Source organism: Antechinus flavipes, chromosome 1 (genome assembly GCF_016432865.1).
Source record: "Antechinus flavipes isolate AdamAnt ecotype Samford, QLD, Australia chromosome 1, AdamAnt_v2, whole genome shotgun sequence".
NCBI classification, from domain to species: Eukaryota; Metazoa; Chordata; class Mammalia; order Dasyuromorphia; family Dasyuridae; genus Antechinus; species Antechinus flavipes.
This window is the reverse complement of record NC_067398.1, coordinates 443,692,844-443,713,948: the sequence shown is the minus strand read 5'-3', so window position 1 is coordinate 443,713,948 and position 21,105 is coordinate 443,692,844. Positions and strand designations below refer to the sequence as shown.

Genomic DNA, 21,105 nt, shown 5'->3' with positions numbered 1-21,105 from the left:
AGCTTCATAATTTTCTTTTTCTTCTGGTGACGCACAATGTTTTATTAATGTGTGCTGTGATAGCCCTTACAATTTTATGTCCCCTCAAGATAAGGACACTCAGTAGCCCTTTGACACTTTATTTTCCAGCCCTGGGGAAAAGGTCCAGTAAATCTACGAAAAGAAGCTCTGTGTCCATTCGGAAGGATGAGTCGAGAAATAATTGCCATAGGCTGTCTTGGGCCCTAGGGCCTGACACTGAATGTGAGCTTCACGTGGGTGCACTTGCCATTAACATAACCCAATCCAGTCATGATCACAGCGACACAGCATCCCAAACTGTGCTCCCCGTCACCCTTACAAATACAGCCTCCCTTCCAGCTGTGACAAGGGACCCTACCGTGTTTGATTAGCAATCATCACTGAGGGGGAAAAACAGGCTAAAACAGCAAAGTGTTTCCCTCCCCATCTCTCTCCTTTCAACCCCCCTTCTCAAGGTAATTTCCGTATATGCATTTGCCTACCAGGGCTGTTTACCTCTGACTGAGTGCCTTTTGGCCACCCAAACTGGAGCTTATACCGCTTTTTGTGTACACAGTCTGAACCGTAAACATGCACCATTACTTGATCTATGGCGTGTTCTCAGCAAAAGGTTTGCAGCTGTAGCAAACAAACTGTTTAATTTAAAATTCACTAAATGCTTTTTTTGCACATAACTTTTAGATGTGCTCCTGGAGGCAGGGGCCTCCTCCATTGTTGTTCTGCTTACTCAGGGGCAGGGCATGGTTGGCAAGTGAGGCACTAAGTAGCAATTTTTTTGTGCTCAGCTGCTACATATGACAGAGGATATTTCATTCTGCTGTCAGAATGTTATTAATAAAACATGGGGTGTGGAGAGGGCCACGATTTCCCCTTTCAATCACTATAGCATTTGCAATGAAAATTTTATGCAGTGTGTAATTTTCAGTTAATGCTTGACACTTAAAATGTCGGTAGCCAGGCATTTTGTATGGTTACTGAAGGGTTAATTGTATCATGTTCTCTGCATAAAAGCTGTGCTTATCAAAAGCAAATAAGAGGAGTGTATGCAAATGTGTGTCTGTGACCTTTTGCCTTTCCAGGGTTAATTTATATGGTCATTAAAGATTTTATGAAATTGAGCAGCCTGGTGCTTCAAATCCCATTTTACCTTCTTCTCCTAATTTATGTAATTCCTACCTGAATGGGGAAATATGATTTTTATTTTTTGTGCTGCAATGAAAACAGCATGCCATGCTGTGGGGAGTTGCAAGTCTGGTTATCTGGCATTACTCAGATTGCTAAAAATTCATTAAAATGTGACATCAGCACAGTGAGAGACAAATGATCACAGGATGAAAGAGAACAGTGGGTCTTTCACGGATTAGTGCTACACAGCCCCAGCATAGAAGCTAACTGCATAAACAGATTAATCCACCAGCAGCAGCATAGCTAAGATTTACAGAATAATTAAATAGGGTTGAGTTACTGTGAAGATTTCCATGTAATCTAACTGGTGTGAACACGTAAGTGAGGTGTGGAGGATGCTGTTCTCTCTGAAGCAATGTACCATTCTAGGTCCCTTACCAGGAAGAGCTCCCCCTAGAGAAGGGAATTGTCAGCTCTTCAGCACAACTAAAGTCTTTTGTCCATCATCAAATACAGTGGGACATTTTTTACACTGTTGGTGATAAGGGGAAGGGAATTATACCCACCTTCTGGGATAAGGAGGCCTGGTTGTGGCATTTTATAATTATTAGGCTTTCAAAGACTTGACATTCAAAGATTCTAAGAGAATGTTATATCTGAAGGATTTAAGGTTCTACCTTATGTGACTTTCAATTCTGAGGTTATATATGTTTTATGTTTTCTTTTATTTGCCTCTCTGTGGGCTTAAAAAAAATTACTGATCACTTCTAGTCAATGACTATAAAATGAATCCCTTTAGATGTGAATCCACATTGCCAGTTTCAGAATGCCTTACTAAAGAAATGTTTATAACTTCTTAGTTGAATATGAATTCTTACAAATGATTTAAAATTCACATAAAATCTTTAAATGTGTCTCTCTTATTTGATGGAATACACTGGCTCTTGAGTGATATCAACTGTTTCCTAAAGTATTGACAATTTTTTTTTTCTTTTCTTAACAGAAGAACAAGGTGAAGAGCCAGAAGCAACCATTAAACCTACTTCTCTGGTTGCTGATGATGATAAAGACACAAGTGAGAAAGACAGCACTGAAGGCAAAAAAGCTAGTCATGATCCTGGTAAGATGCTAGAATTTTTCAGACTCCCATCTCCAGTATCATTCCTTCTCTTCCTTCTCTTTTCTTTAAGACTTAATAAAAGCTTCTTTCATTTTAAACTGTCTGGACATCCCCACTGCTATTCATTGCATGTGTATTTTGCATGTGATTTCTATCAGTAGCCTCCCATTGACCTATTTTTAATCATAACCATCTGACAGAATAGATGTGGATAAGTTGAAGAATATTACAGGACGGCCAGTGAGATTATTTTTTAATCAAATCAGTTTGTGTGCTTGTAATTTTTTAAGCGTCTTTCATTAATCTTAGCTGTACTTGTGATTCCTCTGATGGCATATTAATTTTTCATAAGCATAGGATTAGATACCACTTGAATTTTTGTCCTGCAATCATATGTCCTCCGCCCTTATAACCCTAAGATTATGTTGGGGTTTTTTCCTTTTCTGTCTGACAAGTTATGCTCAAGAATTTGCCCTTTTCAAGGGCATTTATTTGAGGCATTTCAAACAAAATACATCAAATCCAGTGGAAAAAGTTTACAGATGATTCAGCCTAAGTAAGAGGAAATATCATTGAAAACGGATTAGGAGTTAGGTAATTTTGATCTCCTTGAATAGACAAATCCCAGTAATGAAAGCTACTGTCTTTGAAAACAAACCCTTCATGTCATGACATTTACTGGTGCACAAACAAACCCCAGGCCAGCTTCTGCCTTAGATACCTAAGGTTTTTTTCTCTGTTTGATTTGGCAATTATATAACTTCATCCATGCTTTTTTATGTATGAGATGGAGATCCATGGTTGCAATGAATATTACATTGGCTACTTTGGGTTTGTGCTAGACCAAGTTACATTATGTTAGCTTCAATGAAGCTGAAGAAGGAGTGAAGTGGATGCAAGCCTACTATTGTTAGGTAATCATTTCTCTTCTCCTTGTGTCCCAGTGACAACTGCATATAAAGAAGCTTGTATTCACTGTAATGATTCACTATAATTCACAAAAAAATCATCTTAACTACAAGTTGACTTAAACCCAAATTAACCCATATTTATAATTCAGATTTAAGTTTGGAGATAGGCGTCAAAAATTATTTGATAGACTTTCCATTGCAAGCTAAATTTACTTCAGGAGGCAGTGAAGAAAGCTTCTTTTAAATTTACTTGTGGACATATTATAATGTGTAGCTATAACTTCAATTAGATCTTATTGGCTTCAATTTAAGAATGCTAGTAAAACAAAAACTATTTTGTGAACTACCAAATATGACACATTAATAGTCTTGTTTATGAGCACATTATTGGCAGAGACTCTGAAGTTCCTAATGATGAGATAATGTTGAGTGTTATATTACTGTTTCTTTAAAAAGGTAGCAATTATTTTTCCAATATTAATGTGACCATTTTATGTATGTACAATATATATGAATACAATATCTACATTGTATACACCATTGCATGTGTATATATATACCTTTGGAAACATACTCTCTAAGCATCACAAGGCTCATCATTAAAGAGATCATGTGAAAACAGAAGATTGAGAGCAAGAAGTAAATCAGACCCTAAGAAATTAAATTAAACAAGTAGCAGAAGTTCCACAAGCTGGATTTGAGTTCAGGCCCTCTTAATCCTGAAAAGATCTGTTTGAATTCTGACATTTACTACACATAGACTATACAGAAAGTCTCCCTTAGTCTTTTAACTGTATCATTGATGAATACTTATCGAGAAGCTTAATAACACTAACAATACAATAAGTATTCATCAATGATACAATAGTTTATTTTGGACTATATAAATCTTCCACTGGTTTAAAAGTGAAAAATGGTTTAGATCCAGTTTTGAAGAAAGAAAGCTGTTTTCTAGGAAACCAGTACCCATACTTAACACTGAGGATAAAATTGCCTTGGGTTCCAATGATAAAGTTTGCTGGAATCTATAGACAAAAGCATTATTTAGTATTCTGTAAAAGATACCGTGTCCTAGGGCCCTGAAGAGTAGCCATAATTTTCATCATGTGCCTAATTTTACTATACAAAAGTAATTTAAGAAGTTCAGAGAATAGAACTCATTATATACTCTTAACATACCTATAGAGTTTGAAGTTGATTGAAAATAAAAATCAGCTAAGAGCAATCCCTGATATGCAAAATAATTGTTCTTGGCACCTGATAACTACCCACAAGAGGAGTTCTTGTTACAATTCTTAAACTGCACTTGTGGTAAAATTTTCTGCTTTCTAAATTGAGTCTTTGTGGATATAAAATTCTTACCATGGGATGAATTTTTACCTAGCAAATATTTCTAATAAATACATAACTATGTATTATAATTTTATGTCAATCAGGACATTTTTCTAATTCAGGGTTTCAAATCTTTCCAAAGAAATATCAAGATTTTTTTTTTTAAGTAATCTCAGCCTTAGTAAGTTAACAAGAAAATAGTATGTCTCTTCTTTCATGTAGAATTTGTTAAACAGGAAAGATTAACATATGTTTAGTAACAGTGTGTTTGTGTAAGTTCTTGTGCTATGTTCTTTACTTTATCTGAAAAACTAGAGCTTCCAAAACCACACTTGGCAATATGCAAGTTATATTTGTTGAATATTCATTCATAATAGAAAAGCCTCCTAATGCCTCATTTATATTGTCATTTAAATCTAGTGCCACTTTAGATTAATTATAATCCAAATTACAGCTCTATGCAGTGCAAGAATTAATATGGAGTTTATCCAGATTAATACATTTGCATTGAAAATGTAATATGTCTCTGCCATGGCTAAGGGGACCAGTTTTTAATAAGGTAGTAAACATGAGGAAAGATGGAAATTAACCTTCATTATTGCAATTAAAATTATCCTTTCATTCTAGTCTAATTAGAATACTGTACTAGTAATAATAATTTTAGAATTATTTGGAGTAGAATAACATCCTCTGTTATATCTAAAGTCTTAAATTATGTAAACTTTATCAGATACATTGATTCATAAATAATAACCTAGTGTTTGGGTTTATTTTTTTTCAAGGTTTGTTTTGTTAGTACATGTGGTTTATTGGATTTTCCTCACTTATTATGAACGTGAAACATTTTAGACCTATATTTTAGGAGAATTATTAACAAGACAGAATTTGAACTGTAATGAATTATGGCATTTTCACATTAGTAATCTTATACAAATTAAATAATCTCATAACTGACAGATAATCATTTACTAGTCTATTTTATAGTGCTTATTTATAATTAGGCTTAACCTTTTAAAAATCATAAATATATTGAGTTGCATTTCTTTTTAAAAATCATGATATCTTTTAAAATATAAGATTACTCTATTTTGGAATATTGCCTAGGATGCCAAAGTGTCTATTAAGTTATAAGTTATATAATTAAATTGTGCATAATGACATAATTCTTTTAGTGTCTTCTCAAATCTCATAGGTCATAGGATCATAGGACCTATAGCTAGAAGGGACATTATAGCTGGGCTAGTTCAGTTGCCTCAACTTAGTTATTGTACTATTAATATAAAATATTTAAGGGTCACAGTTACTCAACAAAAGAGTAAAGTGCTAAAACCCTTCTCTATTTCTTAATCATATTCTAACCACTGCATGCCATTTCATTAAGCAGAATGTGAATGCTTTGCAAAATCAAATGACAAGCCAATATAAATATTTTTAATGTGGTCTTTGAAGATAATACAGATGACTTCCTATCAATATAACAAGTACTTCTAGTAGCTCCCTAATTACCCCCACCCCAGCAGCCATATATATTAAACCTTCCTATCATGCATTATTCCATATTCTCCTTTCTGGCCATTATGACTGTTCAAGAGGAAGGGTACAGTCTGTAGTTATTATGTAAGTTTTTTGTGATATAAAATTAACTTGTCTATGTGAAGAATTTGGCTCTCATGATCACAGTGATCCAATAGAGCTAACTAGCCCAGTCAATGTCTAGGGTGAATTTTATGTATAGTAAGGGAATTAAATATAGCCTAAAGGATATTGCATCAGAGTTATATTATTTTTAATTTATATTTTAATATTATATGACACTTAAATAAATAATAAAACAATTATATTTTTCACATTTTAAAATTAATTAAAATATGAATTTTTTTTCAAATATATAACAAACAACAAAGTCATGTAAAGTCATTCCCAACTCTTACAGTTGACTGTTTACCAGTCAATGTATGAATGGGTGCGCCCAATCTAATATTTTGATAATGTAAGTAGTTCTGCTATATACTCAACCAAAAAGACATGGGAATACAGCATGAATGTGAGGGAGAAATATCCTCATTCCTTAGTGGGATAATCTTTAAAATAAAAGAATTTTAAGATATACAAGAATAGTGAACTGATAGACCTCTGACAGCAGGAAATAAAAGTGATGGAGTGATGAATAATAACAAGTCCATTTGTCTGAATCTTTCAAAGTAGCATATTCATAAACATAAACTGTTATTTGATTTCCACAACCCTTTTCTTTAAGGCTTTTAAAATAACAAAACAAACTATATTCTGTTATGAGAAACAATAGTTTAGAAACTGTTGCTATAAATAATTACAAAAGATGGGTTTCATAGTTGTATTATGGTTTTGAATATCAATTGTTTTGGGAAAAAACTTTATTGATACAGTGAAACTTTGTAATAATCTCATTCAAATAGAAATTTGATAAATTGGTTATAAAACAGAGAAAATCTCTAACATAACTTAGTGTGTTTCATATGCTAGTAACTATTTTGAAGAAAAATGAGGAATCATAATATTAGAGATGCTAATCAGTATATTTTGTTGGAAAATGGACTTTGATTCTATGTAAATCAGTAACCAAGAGAAAAATATTTTTTGTTCACCAATTTTCACTATTCCCATTTCATATATTTATATTAATTTTGGTCTTCTCATTTCATTTTAACTTAGCTTAGCTTTTTGTTAACTTAACTTTCTGAATCTTAACATAAGCTTTCTGAATCTAAAATTTCTCTTTTATGTGGTATAAAACATATATTTTTCCCTATAAGAGAAAAAAATGCAGTTTCTTTATTCATCTTTACTTTGTTTCCATAACATCCCTGACCTTATTTTTAAATTAAAACTAGGTTATTGTGCAATGAGGTGCAATTTGTTCATTTATATGAACCGTATGTGGATTGAAAAAAATCAAGATAAATCTTCATGCACAGCATACAATCAGATTACCCCTGGACCATATATTTACGTTGGGTCTGATAGCAATCAATGGTTTAGCTTCATTGCATTTCAAGATGTATTTGCACCCAGTTGTCCAGTGATAGTGTCCTCACCCTGGAAATAATTTAGTTGCAAATTGACTGGAAGATGGTGAAAATTGAAAGTTAAAATTAGAAATACTCATAATAAACAGCAGAAAAAAGGTCAGATGATGCCGCACTATGATGAGATTGGAATGGTTGGTAAATGAGGTTTTGTGTTTGTCGTGAGATGTATGTGACATGCCTACCCAATGCTGTTGTAATATCTAGCCTAGCAGAAGAGATTATCTGGCAAATTGACGGTGGAAAGAATTTTCTGTTGGACTGGGAAATTAGAATTGCACTCTTTCCTTTGATGTGTCCAAGCCTTGTCCACATTGCATAGCTCATCCAGGCATAATTTAAAATACAGTATTTAACACTGAATACTAGAATCATCTTCAGAAAACAATTATATTCTTAGGATCTGGGCTACAATAATATGTGTAAAACACACAAAGTAAACACTGAAAGCCAAAGCAAATTGCTAATCTCAGCAGATATGTAATGTATGGTTAATTTTTAAATCCTACATTTCACCACTTAAAAATGCTTTAGCTTTGCAGTTGTGACTAGTCAGCGCTTCTCAGAATATTGCAATCATTTCAGTGCCATGGCATTTTAGAAAAGAGGAAGGTAATTAAACATTAGTAAATTAATTATTTTGTGAAGTAAGGATTTATGAGTGAAAAGTTGATTTGTTTTAATGCAATATAGAAATTCTGACTGAGATGCTGGTGAGAGCATGTTATTGATTAATCTTTCAAGGCAACCTAAGGTTATCTAAACATGAGACAGGAGTACATTTTTAAATGTATTTATAGAGTCCACTTAGCTAGTGGACAAAAAAGAAGTGTGATCTTGCATTTTCAGAACAGCATTTTGCATTTTTTTTTAAATTGCCTACTTTTGATGGGAAATAAGAGAGAGAAAGAGAGAAGAGGGGAGGGAGGGAGAGAGAGAAACTGATAATAATAAACTATTTTTCAATGTGTATTTTTAGACTTTAATATTGTTGGTCTTCTTTATGTTGTTGTTAAATTGTGTTTTAGCAACAGGAATAATCACTCCAGAAAAAGAGTTGAAAGCCAATGTGGCCGTAGGGACACAGCAACTCCTGCAGGCAAAAGAAGAGGATGGTGCAGCCAAAAGATCAAAATCCACTGAGGACAATAAGTTTTGTCATGAGCAGGTAAATAAAGTAATTCCCTTGCCTTGAAAATCTTTCTTGTTATTTTTGTGGTTAAAACATATTAATTTTTACCATAAAAGAAAAAAAATGTATTTTTTTGTTTTGTTCTGTAGTTTTAGAGAACAAAAAGTACTATGCTGCTGAAATGTATGTAAACATTGTGATTGGCAAAATACAAGTCATAATTGATTATTGGTATTATTTTAATATTATTGAGTCATTAAAATACATGGACTAATAGATGTCATGTCTATTCAATATTTTTCAGTTCTATCAATGTCCTTATTGTAACTACAATAGTAGGGACCCAAATCGTATCCAGATGCATGTCCTGTCACAGCATTCAATGCAGCCTGTCATCTGCTGTCCCCTCTGCCAGGACGTCCTCAGCAACAAAATGCATCTCCAGCTTCATTTGACCCATTTGCACAGTGTGTCTCCTGATTGTGTGGAGAAGCTGCTTATGACAGTAAGAATACAAAATATTGATGCATGTTTGACAGAATGTATCTAAAGGTATCACTATGAAATTTATATTTATTTGTACTTAAAAGCTAATTTATTTTGATTTGTTGAAATTTCCATAGATTTTGTTAAAAGGTCATAGTCAGGACCAGGTAGCTCTTTTTTACTCTTAGATGAAAAACAAACATGATATAAGACATAATTCATTACTTAGTATGTACTTTATGGTCTTTTATTTATGCTTATATCTACAGTATTTAATCAAATCACTAATCTGGGCCCTATGATTTTCAAATTTTCCTTGCTTTCATTAGAAAACCAACATATTTTTTAAAAAAGAAGTTATCCAAAACAACAGCAGAAAAATGAGATTAATACAGTATTTCTACAGCATTGATTGAAATGTGAAAAAGAAAGCACTGACATATATAAAATGCTTATGTTTTGTTTAGAATATCATGAAGCAGAAGTATGCTTCCAAAAAACCAATACAATGTGGCTTATTTGTAAGCCATGCCATTTCTTTGGTGAATCTACTATCTGTCTCTTTGATTCCTAAAGGTTCCTGTCCCTGATGTGATGATGCCTAATAGTATGCTACTGCCAACAGCCACCACTGAGAAATCAGAGCGTGATACACCTGCAACCATTATAACTGAGGGATCTGGGAAATATTCAGGTAGGCAAGTCTCTTTACAAGGCTTGCAAAATCTGGAAAAAGGGAATCCTTCCTTCTTTTTTTTTTCCCTTTTAAATGTACTAATAATATTGTTAGTAGACAAAGGAGGTAGGGGAAGGAAAAAAATATTATTTAGGGTCATGTTTTCCAAAATATTTCTAGAGTGCTATTGTATCCAAAAGTGTAAAAGAGGACTTGCTTTTGCTCTTGGTGGACTCAGCTTTCAGGATGTCTTTTATACTTGTTTTTTTTATATAATTGTGATATACATGCACAGAATTATTATGTGGTTCAAATGGGATAATAGATGGACAATGCTTTGTGAATTGTAAAGCACACGATAAATATCAGTTATTTTTGTTATCCAAATAATTTTGTGAATATGCTTTAATGTTAATGTTATGCTTTTAACGTATGCTTTAATTCCAATAACTATTTTTTGGTCATGCATTGTACCAGGCATTCAGTTATACTCCAAAAAAAACACAAAAATGAATCAAAAATGGCCCTTGCCTTTCAGAAGCTTATAATCTAGTCAAGGAGATGTATCAAATGGAAAGTAATGTAGAAGTGTCTAAAAAAGTCCCAAGAGCATAGGGATTACACAGTTTTTAATTGCATGCATACCTTGTTGTCAACTATAAATATGTTTTTAAAATATGAACATTGTCCTCAGAAAATATAAATGCATATGTATATGTATGTCCCTTTTCACTCTGTACACTTTTCTCTGAAAGACCTTTCTTTGCTTCTTTTGTCCAGGTGAAAGTCCTTTAGATGATAAAAACATCTCAGGCCTTGAGGAATCAAAGCCTGGAATGGAAATTAAGGTTGAAGAACAGAAGCCACCTAAGGAGTCCACAGATATGCCAGAATGGAATAAGAATGGCAGCAAGGATGTCAAGGTTACTGACTCACTACAAGATCAATTAAACGAACAGCAGAAAAGGCAACAGCTCTCTGTATCGGATCGCCATGTTTATAAGTACCGCTGTAACCATTGTAGTTTAGCTTTTAAGACTATGCAGAAGCTTCAGATCCATTCCCAGTATCATGCTATCCGGGCAGCAACTATGTGTAGCCTCTGCCAGCGTAGCTTCCGTACATTCCAGGCTCTTAAAAAACACTTGGAAGCAGGCCACCCAGAACTGAATGAAGGTGAACTTCAACAATTGTATGCATCTTTACCTGTTAATGGCGAACTATGGGCAGAAAATGAAAACATGGCACAGGATGATCATGCCCTAGAACAGGAGATAGAGAGAGAATATGAGATGGACCAAGAGGGAAAAGCAAGCCCTGTAGGAAGTGATAGTAGTTCTATTCCAGATGACATGGGCTCAGAACCAAAGCGGACTTTACCTTTTAGAAAAGGGCCAAATTTTACTATGGAAAAATTCCTAGATCCATCTCGCCCATATAAATGTACAGTGTGTAAAGAGTCTTTCACACAAAAGAACATTCTCTTGGTCCATTATAATTCAGTTTCCCATTTACATAAATTGAAAAAAGTCTTACAGGAAGCATCCAGTCCTGTTCCCCAAGAAACTAACAGTAGCACAGATAACAAACCCTACAAGTGCAGCATCTGTAATGTTGCTTATAGCCAAAGTTCTACATTGGAAATCCACATGAGGTCTGTGCTTCACCAGACAAAGGCAAGAGCTGCCAAGTTAGAACCAAGTGGTAATATAAGCGGTGGAAATAGTATTGCTGCAAACATTAATAGTCCTGGACAAGGGATGTTAGAGTCGATGAGCTTACCAGCAGTTAATAGCAAAGATACCCATTTAGATGCCAAAGAACTAAATAAAAAGCAAGCTTCTGAATTAATCTCTGCTCAACCTCCACATCACCCACCCCAGTCACCAGCACAACTTCAGATGCAATTACAGCATGAGTTACAACAGCAAGCTGCATTCTTTCAGCCTCAGTTTTTAAACCCAGCATTTCTGCCTCATTTCCCAATGACGCCAGAAGCGCTGCTGCAGTTCCAACAACCTCAGTTCCTTTTTCCATTTTATATTCCTGGGACAGAGTTCAGCTTGAGTCCTGATCTGGGTTTGCCAGGCTCGGCCACATTTGGTATGCCGGGAATGGCAGGGATGGCCGGTTCCTTGCTGGAAGACTTGAAGCAGCAGATTCAAACTCAGCATCATGTAGGCCAAACCCAACTCCAGATATTACAGCAACAAGCACAACAATACCAAGCTACCCAGCCCCAAATTCAGTCTCAAAAGCCGCAACAACAACAACAGCAACAGCAGCAGCAGCAGCAGCAGCAGCAACAGCAGCAGCAGCAGCAGCAGCAGCAGCAACAACAGCAGCAAACGACCAAGTTGCTAAAACAAGAGCAAAACAGTATTGGAAATGTGGATTGTCCATTAATGAAGGATTTGCCATCATATAAGGATACAGAAGAGATTTCTGAGAAGCCAGACAAGCCAAAGCAAGAATTTACAAATGAAAATGAAGGACTCAAGGAAAACAAAGACATGAAGAAACAAAAACCCTTAGAACCAACCATCCCTCCACCCCGGATAGCTTCAGGGGCAAGAGGAAATGCTGCCAAAGCCTTGTTAGAAAACTTTGGTTTTGAATTAGTCATTCAATATAATGAAAATAGGCAGAAAGTACAGAAGAAGAACAAAGCTGGAGAAGGGGAGAATACTGATAAACTGGAATGTGGGACATGTGGCAAATTATTTTCCAATGTTCTTATTTTAAAGAGTCATCAAGAACATGTACATGGCCAGTTTTTTCCCTATGGAGCTCTAGAAAAATTTGCCCGGCAGTACAGAGAAGCTTATGACAAGCTTTATCCAATTTCACCTCCTTCTCCAGAGACCCCACCTCCACCACCCCCACCACCCCCACCTCCCTTGCCTCCAGCCCCTTCCCAGCCTTCTTCTGTTGGTTCTGGGAAAATCCAGAACACGCCTCCTACTCCCCTGCAGGCTCCACCACCTACACCTCCACCACCACCTCCTCCTCCTCCTCCTCCTCCTCCACCCCCTCCACCACCTTCTGCTCCTCCTCAGGTCCAGCTGCCCGTTTCTCTAGACCTTCCCCTTTTCCCTCCCATTATGATGCAACCAGTCCAACATCCTGCACTACCTCCTCAGCTTGCTCTTCAATTGCCACAAATGGATACCCTTTCTGCAGATCTAACTCAGCTTTGCCAACAGCAGCTTGGATTAGATCCAAATTTCTTGAGGCATTCTCAGTTCAAACGCCCACGGACAAGAATCACAGATGATCAATTAAAAATCTTGAGGGCTTATTTTGATATCAACAATTCTCCAAGTGAAGAACAGATCCAAGAAATGGCAGAAAAATCTGGTCTCTCCCAAAAAGTTATCAAACACTGGTTTCGGAATACACTTTTTAAGGAACGGCAAAGAAATAAGGATTCACCATACAATTTTAGTAATCCTCCTATAACTGTATTGGAAGATATCAGAATTGATCCCCAGCCTACCACTTTAGAACATTACAAATCAGATGCATCTTTCAGTAAAAGATCTTCTAGGACTAGGTTTACCGACTACCAGCTTAGAGTATTACAAGACTTTTTTGACACAAATGCTTACCCAAAAGATGATGAAATTGAGCAGCTTTCCACTGTCCTCAACCTACCTACCCGAGTGATTGTTGTGTGGTTCCAGAATGCCCGTCAGAAAGCTCGCAAGAGTTATGAGAATCAAGCAGAAACTAAAGATAATGAAAAGAGAGAACTCACAAATGAGCGATATATAAGAACAAGCAACATGCAATACCAGTGTAAAAAGTGCAGTGTGGTTTTCCCTAGAATTTTTGACTTGATTACTCATCAGAAAAAACAGTGTTATAAAGATGAAGATGATGATGCCCAAGATGAAAGCCAAACCGAAGACTCTATGGATGCCACAGATCAAATAGTGTATAAACATTGCACGGTATCTGGCCCAACAGACACTGCCAAAAATTCAGCTGTCACTGCAGCAAGTTCTGGTTCTGGGTCTAGTACTCCCCTGATCCCTTCCCCTAAACCAGAGCCTGAAAAAACTTCTCCTAAACCTGAATACCCCACAGAAAAGCCAAAGCAGAGTGACACCTCTCCTCCTTCTCAAAGCACCAAATCCATCCTTCCTGTACCAACACCATCCTCAGATCCACAGCCTTCAGCCTCTCAGTCACAGCCACCCAAACAATCCCAACTTATTGGAAGGCCCCCCTCTGCCTCACAAACAACACCCGTCCCTTCCAGTCCACTACCAATCTCAATGACTTCTCTCCAGAACAGTCTACCTCCTCAGTTGCTACAATACCAATGTGATCAGTGTACAGTTGCCTTTCCAACTCTGGAACTTTGGCAGGAGCACCAGCACATGCATTTCCTAGCAGCTCAAAACCAATTTCTCCATTCTCAGTTTTTAGAAAGGCCTATGGATATGCCCTATATGATATTTGACCCTAACAACCCACTGATGACAGGACAGCTACTTACTGGTCCTTTAGCTCAAATGCCACCACAAACAGGATCGTCCCACACAACAACCCCTGCAACTGTTTCTGGTTCACTGAAGAGGAAAATGGATGATAAAGAAGATAATAATTGTAGTGAAAAGGAGGGGGGAAATAGTGGTGAAGATCAACATCGTGACAAACGTTTGAGGACCACAATCACCCCTGAGCAGCTGGAAATACTGTATGAAAAATATCTGCTGGATTCCAATCCAACCAGAAAAATGCTGGATCACATTGCACGTGAGGTTGGACTGAAAAAGAGGGTGGTACAGGTCTGGTTTCAAAACACTAGAGCTCGAGAAAGGAAAGGCCAGTTCCGTGCAGTAGGGCCAGCCCAGTCTCACAAACGATGCCCCTTTTGTCGAGCCCTGTTCAAAGCAAAGTCAGCTTTAGAAAGTCATATTCGTTCTCGTCACTGGAATGAAGGAAAACAGGCAGGTTACAGTTTGCCACCAAGCCCTTTGATATCAACAGAAGATGGAGGAGAAAGTCCACAAAAGTATATATTTTTTGATTATCCGCCTTTGTCATTAACTAAAATTGATCTCTCCAGTGAAAATGAATTGGCTTCCACTGTTTCAACACCTGTTAGTAAAACAGCAGAGCTGTCCCCCAAAAACCTTTTAAGTCCTTCTTCTTTCAAAGCAGAATGCACTGAAGATATAGAGAATCTAAATGCTCCTCCTGCTGAAGCTGGGTATGACCAAAATAAAACTGATTTTGATGAGACTTCATCAATTAATACAGCTATCAGTGATGCTACCACAGGAGATGAAGGGAATAATGAAATGGAAAGCACCACTGGAAGTACTGGAGATGTAAAACCTGCATTATCCCCAAAAGAGCCCAAAACACTTGAAACTTTGCCAAAAACAGCAACCACACCTACGACAGAAGGTTGCGATGATAAATTTCTTTTTTCCCTTACAAGCCCCTCAATCCATTTTAATGACAAAGATGGTGACCATGACCAAAGTTTTTATATCACTGATGACCCTGATGATAATGCTGACCGGAGTGAAACATCAAGCATCGCTGATCCTAGTTCACCTAATCCTTTTGGATCCAGTAATCCTTTTAAATCCAAAAGTAGTGATCGACCAGGTCACAAGCGTTTCCGAACCCAAATGAGTAACCTTCAACTCAAGGTCCTCAAAGCTTGCTTTAGTGACTACCGAACTCCAACCATGCAAGAATGTGAAATGCTAGGGAATGAGATCGGCCTGCCTAAACGAGTTGTCCAAGTGTGGTTTCAGAATGCTCGGGCAAAAGAAAAGAAATTTAAAATTAATATAGGGAAGCCATTCATGATCAATCAAAGTGGAACTGATGGCACCAAGCCAGAATGTTCTCTATGTGGGGTGAAGTACTCTGCCCGTTTGTCCATCAGAGATCATATTTTTTCCAAACAACACATTTCAAAAGTGAGAGAAACTGTTGGAAGTCAGCTAGACCGGGAGAAAGATTACTTAGCTCCTACAACTGTTCGACAGCTGATGGCACAGCAAGAACTGGATCGTATAAAGAAGGCGACAGATGTTCTTGGCTTAAGTGTACAGCAACCAGGCATGATGGACAGTAGTCCACTTCATGGTATCAGTCTGCCAGCAGCTTACCCAGGACTACCTGGCCTTCCTCCAGTTCTTTTACCTGGAATGAACGGTCCATCTTCCTTGCCGGGATTTCCACAAAATTCAAACTGTAAGTCACTAACAGAAATAAGACAATTTAATTGATTCATTCTTAGCATGCAGCGAATCATGTGTAATTAAGAATGATGTGTATTCCAATTTATTTCATTTTTAATACGGAGACATTAAATTTTGTAAAAAATATATTTAATTATTATGATAAATAACTAGACTATATAATTCAACCAAGTATCATGCAATATTGTACTATAATAAGGATACTATTTAATCAAAAACCCAGAAACATTTTAATTTATTTGTACAGCTGTATTTTATGTCAATTTTATATAACAATTCAGTAGTGTTGTTAACATTATTTTATATAAAGTTTAGCCTATTTGGTGTATTTATTAGGAAAATACTTAAATAGTATCTATAATCTAAATGTATATTCTTACTAAATTTACATGCAAGGTTTTTTTCCTAAGTGCCAGGGAGTTCAAAAGTTAAAAGTCTTAGAGAAATCCACCCACAATACACCCACTAGGTAAAATCTGTTTTTTTTTTTTAATACATAATATCCATGGGATGTTTTTAAATTGCTAGGAGAAAAATTAGTTTTTTTCAGTACATATCTTCAAAAATCACAATATTGGTATTCCATTAAAATTCATCCATATCTATTTTTTTTTCAAGTAAAGATTCAAAATTGTGATATAGCAGCAAGCAAACTAGATTTGAATCAGAAGATCGGAGCTTGAATCCTGGCTCTACCATATATTAGCCATCTGATTTTGGTTGTCACTTAACTAGTCTTCATTTTCTCTGTCTGTAAGATAAGATGGTTTTACTAGATTAATTCTTAAATCACTTTCAGCTCTAACTAGACAAATGCAAAATTCTACAAAATTATAAAACTGGGGAAAATCATAAAGAAAACCATAGGTATTTGAATCTTCAAGTCTGTAATTGATAAAAAGACAGTAACTTACAGTGAGTTTTTCTCTTTTGATGGATCTGCAGAGATACTGAACATCATCATAAAATAATTATTTATTATCTTTTGTCAGGTAGTGATGCAATAAAATCAATGAAAATATGATAGAAATTAGGTAGAATCCATTAGTAACAAAGTTAGTCCTCTATTAATTCACTTTCCCTGAAAATAACTTTTATTTTCAAATTAACAAAGTGAATGTCTTTTTAAATTAATACAAAAAGTTTTTTTTTTCCCAAAAGAAACCACTCGGGTGGCTTGAGTACATGTTTTGAAAATTCATAAGTTCTTTTCCCTCTATTTACTGAGGTATTCACCAATTTTAGTCTTAGTTCTTCATTTCCTATCCAAATGTCAATATTTATAACTTTATTCTCCCACAAAAATGAATTGCCAATTAATTTTAAAGGAGATTATAGTAATGTAGAACTTTTATACATTTTAAATATTAATTTACTGACTTGAAAATAATGTCCAATGACTTTACTGCCAATTTTAGGAAGCAAGTACTTATTTTGAGATTGAATCCAAATATACAAAATGACATCAATATTCAAGATTATTTCAGTGGAAATTAATTTTTTTAAGAACTCACTTTTATTTTGGTGACTAGAATATTTCTGTGAAAAGGAGTTTATATTTGAAATCAGGACTATATTTAAGTTAAAGTTTCTATGTTTGTGATATCCAAAGGTGTGATTATAAAATAATGAGATTGCTTTTACTTATAGAATGTCTCATTAACTTTATAAAAATCACACTTTCATATGTTACAGAGATAAATGCTTTAAATGTTTAAGAACACCATTTAAAAAAAACAAACAAAAGAAAAACTGTACATACATACACACATGCATATATAGAGCTACCTTAGTTGAACCAAATAGAATTAAAGTAACTGTGCCTTTAATATACAGCTATCATCTCCCTAAGTGGTGGTCAAAGCATCTTGTTTTGTTTTGTTTTTTCTTTTCTTTTTTTGCTTTCTTTCCTTTTTTTCTGTTCATTAGATCAGAAAGGCTTTCTGTCCTACAATGCATTCTTTGGCTGACTGTCCTCCTGTTTTTGTCAAACTGTTACTAGCACCCAGAGTACCCATTAAAAAAAAAAGTGAAGTGTTTGAAATACCATAAGCACAGTAACTTGTTTTCTCATTTGGCTATACACAAATACTATTTATATTCCCCCAAAACATTAGAGACCTGTTTATGAAGATCAGAGATGTTTGGAAGATGTTATTTGCTTAAATTGCTCCTCAGCTAGGAACATCTTTAAATGCACTGTTCACTGGATAACTCAGAGCTGTCTTATCTGTTGCCTTATTAAATCGTGGACCAAAGCAGACCAGAGAGTGTTGTAAAGGTAAAAGGTCCGTAAACATTGTTAACTACTGGAATTTGTAATTTCCCCCTGAATCAGTCCTTTGTTCGTGATAGATTTTAAACATTAGCACAGTAGTATAATCAGTGGGATACCAACTGAGTGCCAGTGGCAGACCATCTCTCTACCCTTTCAGATCACATCTTTTTTTAGGTTAATTGACCTGTGGTGATTCAAGCTGAATATTTAACTGGATAGTGAAATCTTACTTCTAGATTTTTCTGTCTCAGTACACTGTGTCACACTAAACTACCTTTATTTTATATGAATTGTGAAATGAAGTGAAAGTATATTATAAGAAAATATCATCTCTAGTTTTCCAATATATTAATAACTTGCTACAAACATGCTCTATTGTATAGAATCCAGTGTAAGGCAAGTTCCTATTAGACCCTCTTCAAAGATCTAGTTACCAAAAGAATATACTACTAAGTTGTTTTGAAATGCTAAGGTGGACCCAAAGCTCAGTCCCCAAGCCTATTATTAGAGATCTGACTCAGAGTAGGAATTGTATGAACAAAGTAATAACACAAGCTACCCCTGGAAATCAATTTCTTTACCAGGAATATTAACATACTTTCTTATTCTGTGGATGAAATTTCCATTCTTATTGGCTACCAGGTATAGGTCATGTTCAGCTTCCTTATTCAACCCTTTTAATCAGGTTCCCTACCAATTACTCTAACTGCATAGCTATTCTCAGTTACTAGGAGACCTTTTCATCAACAATTTATTTGATGTGTGTCTCAGAGTGACTGCTGCTCTTAGATATTATTTTTCCTATATTTTCCATTTCACATTCTCCCTGTTTTTAGTCAGCCAGACTCCTCTATTATGATCATGTGCTAAAGGGGAAGCTGGCAATAAAAAATATATGTGCCTATATAAACCAAAATAATTAGAAAAATTCTGGTTTACTTTTCATCATTTGGGCTATTGGTTTACTTTGGCATTTTGCTCAAGGTAGACAGGGAAAGCACTTGATTTTCCACTTTTAACCCATTCACTTTCTCTTTTTCAAGTGGAGTATGTTTTTCAAATGTTCCATTGATCTAGAGGAATACTACTGACTCTAACTTTAAAAAAAAATGAAATCTGAAAACATTTCTATTCTTACAATTTTTTTATACCTCAATTTGGGGTTGCTTTACTTAATGGAAACACTTTATAATTATTTTAGCACGACTATCTTTGGTCCCATGTAAGTGATGATTACTTGACGTGGAAAAATGAATTTCCCCTTTTGGGAGATCTTGGTAAAAGAAATTTGGAAAAATACAGATATATATATAAATACAGTGGTGAAGCACGTATTTTCTCTGAAAGCATTACTTTCTGGAATCGACAGCTGTTTCTGAAAAACTGATGGTGGTATGATGTTATTCCCAGAAATACTGTTTTCTCTGAGTGGAGTTTCTAGGAATTGAGGTGGAGGTTGGGGTGGGAGTAGACTGTAGTGTTTAGTATTACCACTCTATATAGCATGGAAAATTTGACCTACAGTCACTTTGGAGTTGCCATCAATTCTACTACATTTCAGTTTTTCTCCTCTAGTTTCCTAATTTTATCCTATGAAACTGTTCCATTGAACTATTGGGTTATAGGTTTCTTATGGATTTTCATCTTTTACTAACAAATCTATTGAAATGCATATTGACTTGGTAATCTCTTGTTCTATATTTGCCTTTTATTTCTAAAATTTTATTCATAGCATGTGATTGATAATTTTGCCTTGCTTATTCTAGCAATTGCCTCTCTGTATCAGTCTCTCTCTTCCTCTTAAAAAAAAAAATTGACAGTGTTTCAACAAGTATCAAGTGACTTTTAAGATTCATTCTGTAGTCTTCTAAAAAGCTTCCATTACTCTATAATGTGCCCTCCAATTGAGACTTCTAGACCTCATTTGAGAGAAAAACATGAGTCAACAACCATCTTTTTTGTTTTCTTTTCACTTGGCTATTATCTCTCATATATCTATTTCCTTAAATTTTCTTTCACTCTAACTTCTCAAGTCAGTGAACCAGGTGAAAATTAATTTCATTGCTTCAGTTTGAGTAGGAGTTTGAGTAGGAAAAAGCAAATATCAAATCCAAAATTACGTATGCAGTTAACAAGGATGAAGGCTGTTGTACTAAAAAGCTAAGACTAGCCTTTTGAAAAGGCAAAATAGGAAACTCTAAATAATGTGATTTCCATAATTCCCAAAAGTATCTATACCCTCATATGCCTTCTCCATGAGTCTCACTAATGCCTAAAATTACACCATTAGAGATTTGTTTCTTGATTTAACCTACTGCTATTAAAATTCAGAATTTCCCCATCCCCAAAGTAACACACTAAGTTTTTATTAGTTAATTTATTAGTTTATTAATTATTTATCTGATCTTTTACAAAACAGTTTTTATAGGGAAGGAGAAAGGACAGAGAGAATATTGGGTGCAATGCTATCACAAGGTAGAAGGCAGAATGAGAGAGATGCAGAAAGAGGAGGCTACTTTATAAATACCATAGTATGGACTCTCCTAAGACCTGATTTTGGTTAGGACCAGTCAAATAAGATCTTAACATCTAAATGGGCTTATCAAATACAACTGGGTTGTAGGATAATCCCACTGCACAAAGTCCATAGTTTTTCATCTTATTTCTTTCCAGTCAAAGATCCTGCTCTTTTTTTTCAAATTTTTAAAAAATCCTTTTATTTT

The 21,105-nt window shown here is 35.3% G+C and overlaps 1 protein-coding gene across 1 annotated transcript in view; it reads left to right on the top strand.

Annotated features, from left to right (window-relative positions):
• The first annotated feature begins 12,220 nt into the window (after positions 1–12,220).
• The window catches only part of ZFHX4 (zinc finger homeobox 4), a 15,242-nt gene continuing 6,357 nt past the window's right edge, over positions 12,221–21,105 (top strand). The window contains exon 1 of the mRNA XM_051970010.1: positions 12,221–16,096. Coding sequence (XP_051825970.1) covers positions 12,274–16,096 — 3,823 coding nt within the window. The 5' untranslated portion in view covers positions 12,221–12,273. The remainder of the gene's footprint in view (positions 16,097–21,105) is intronic.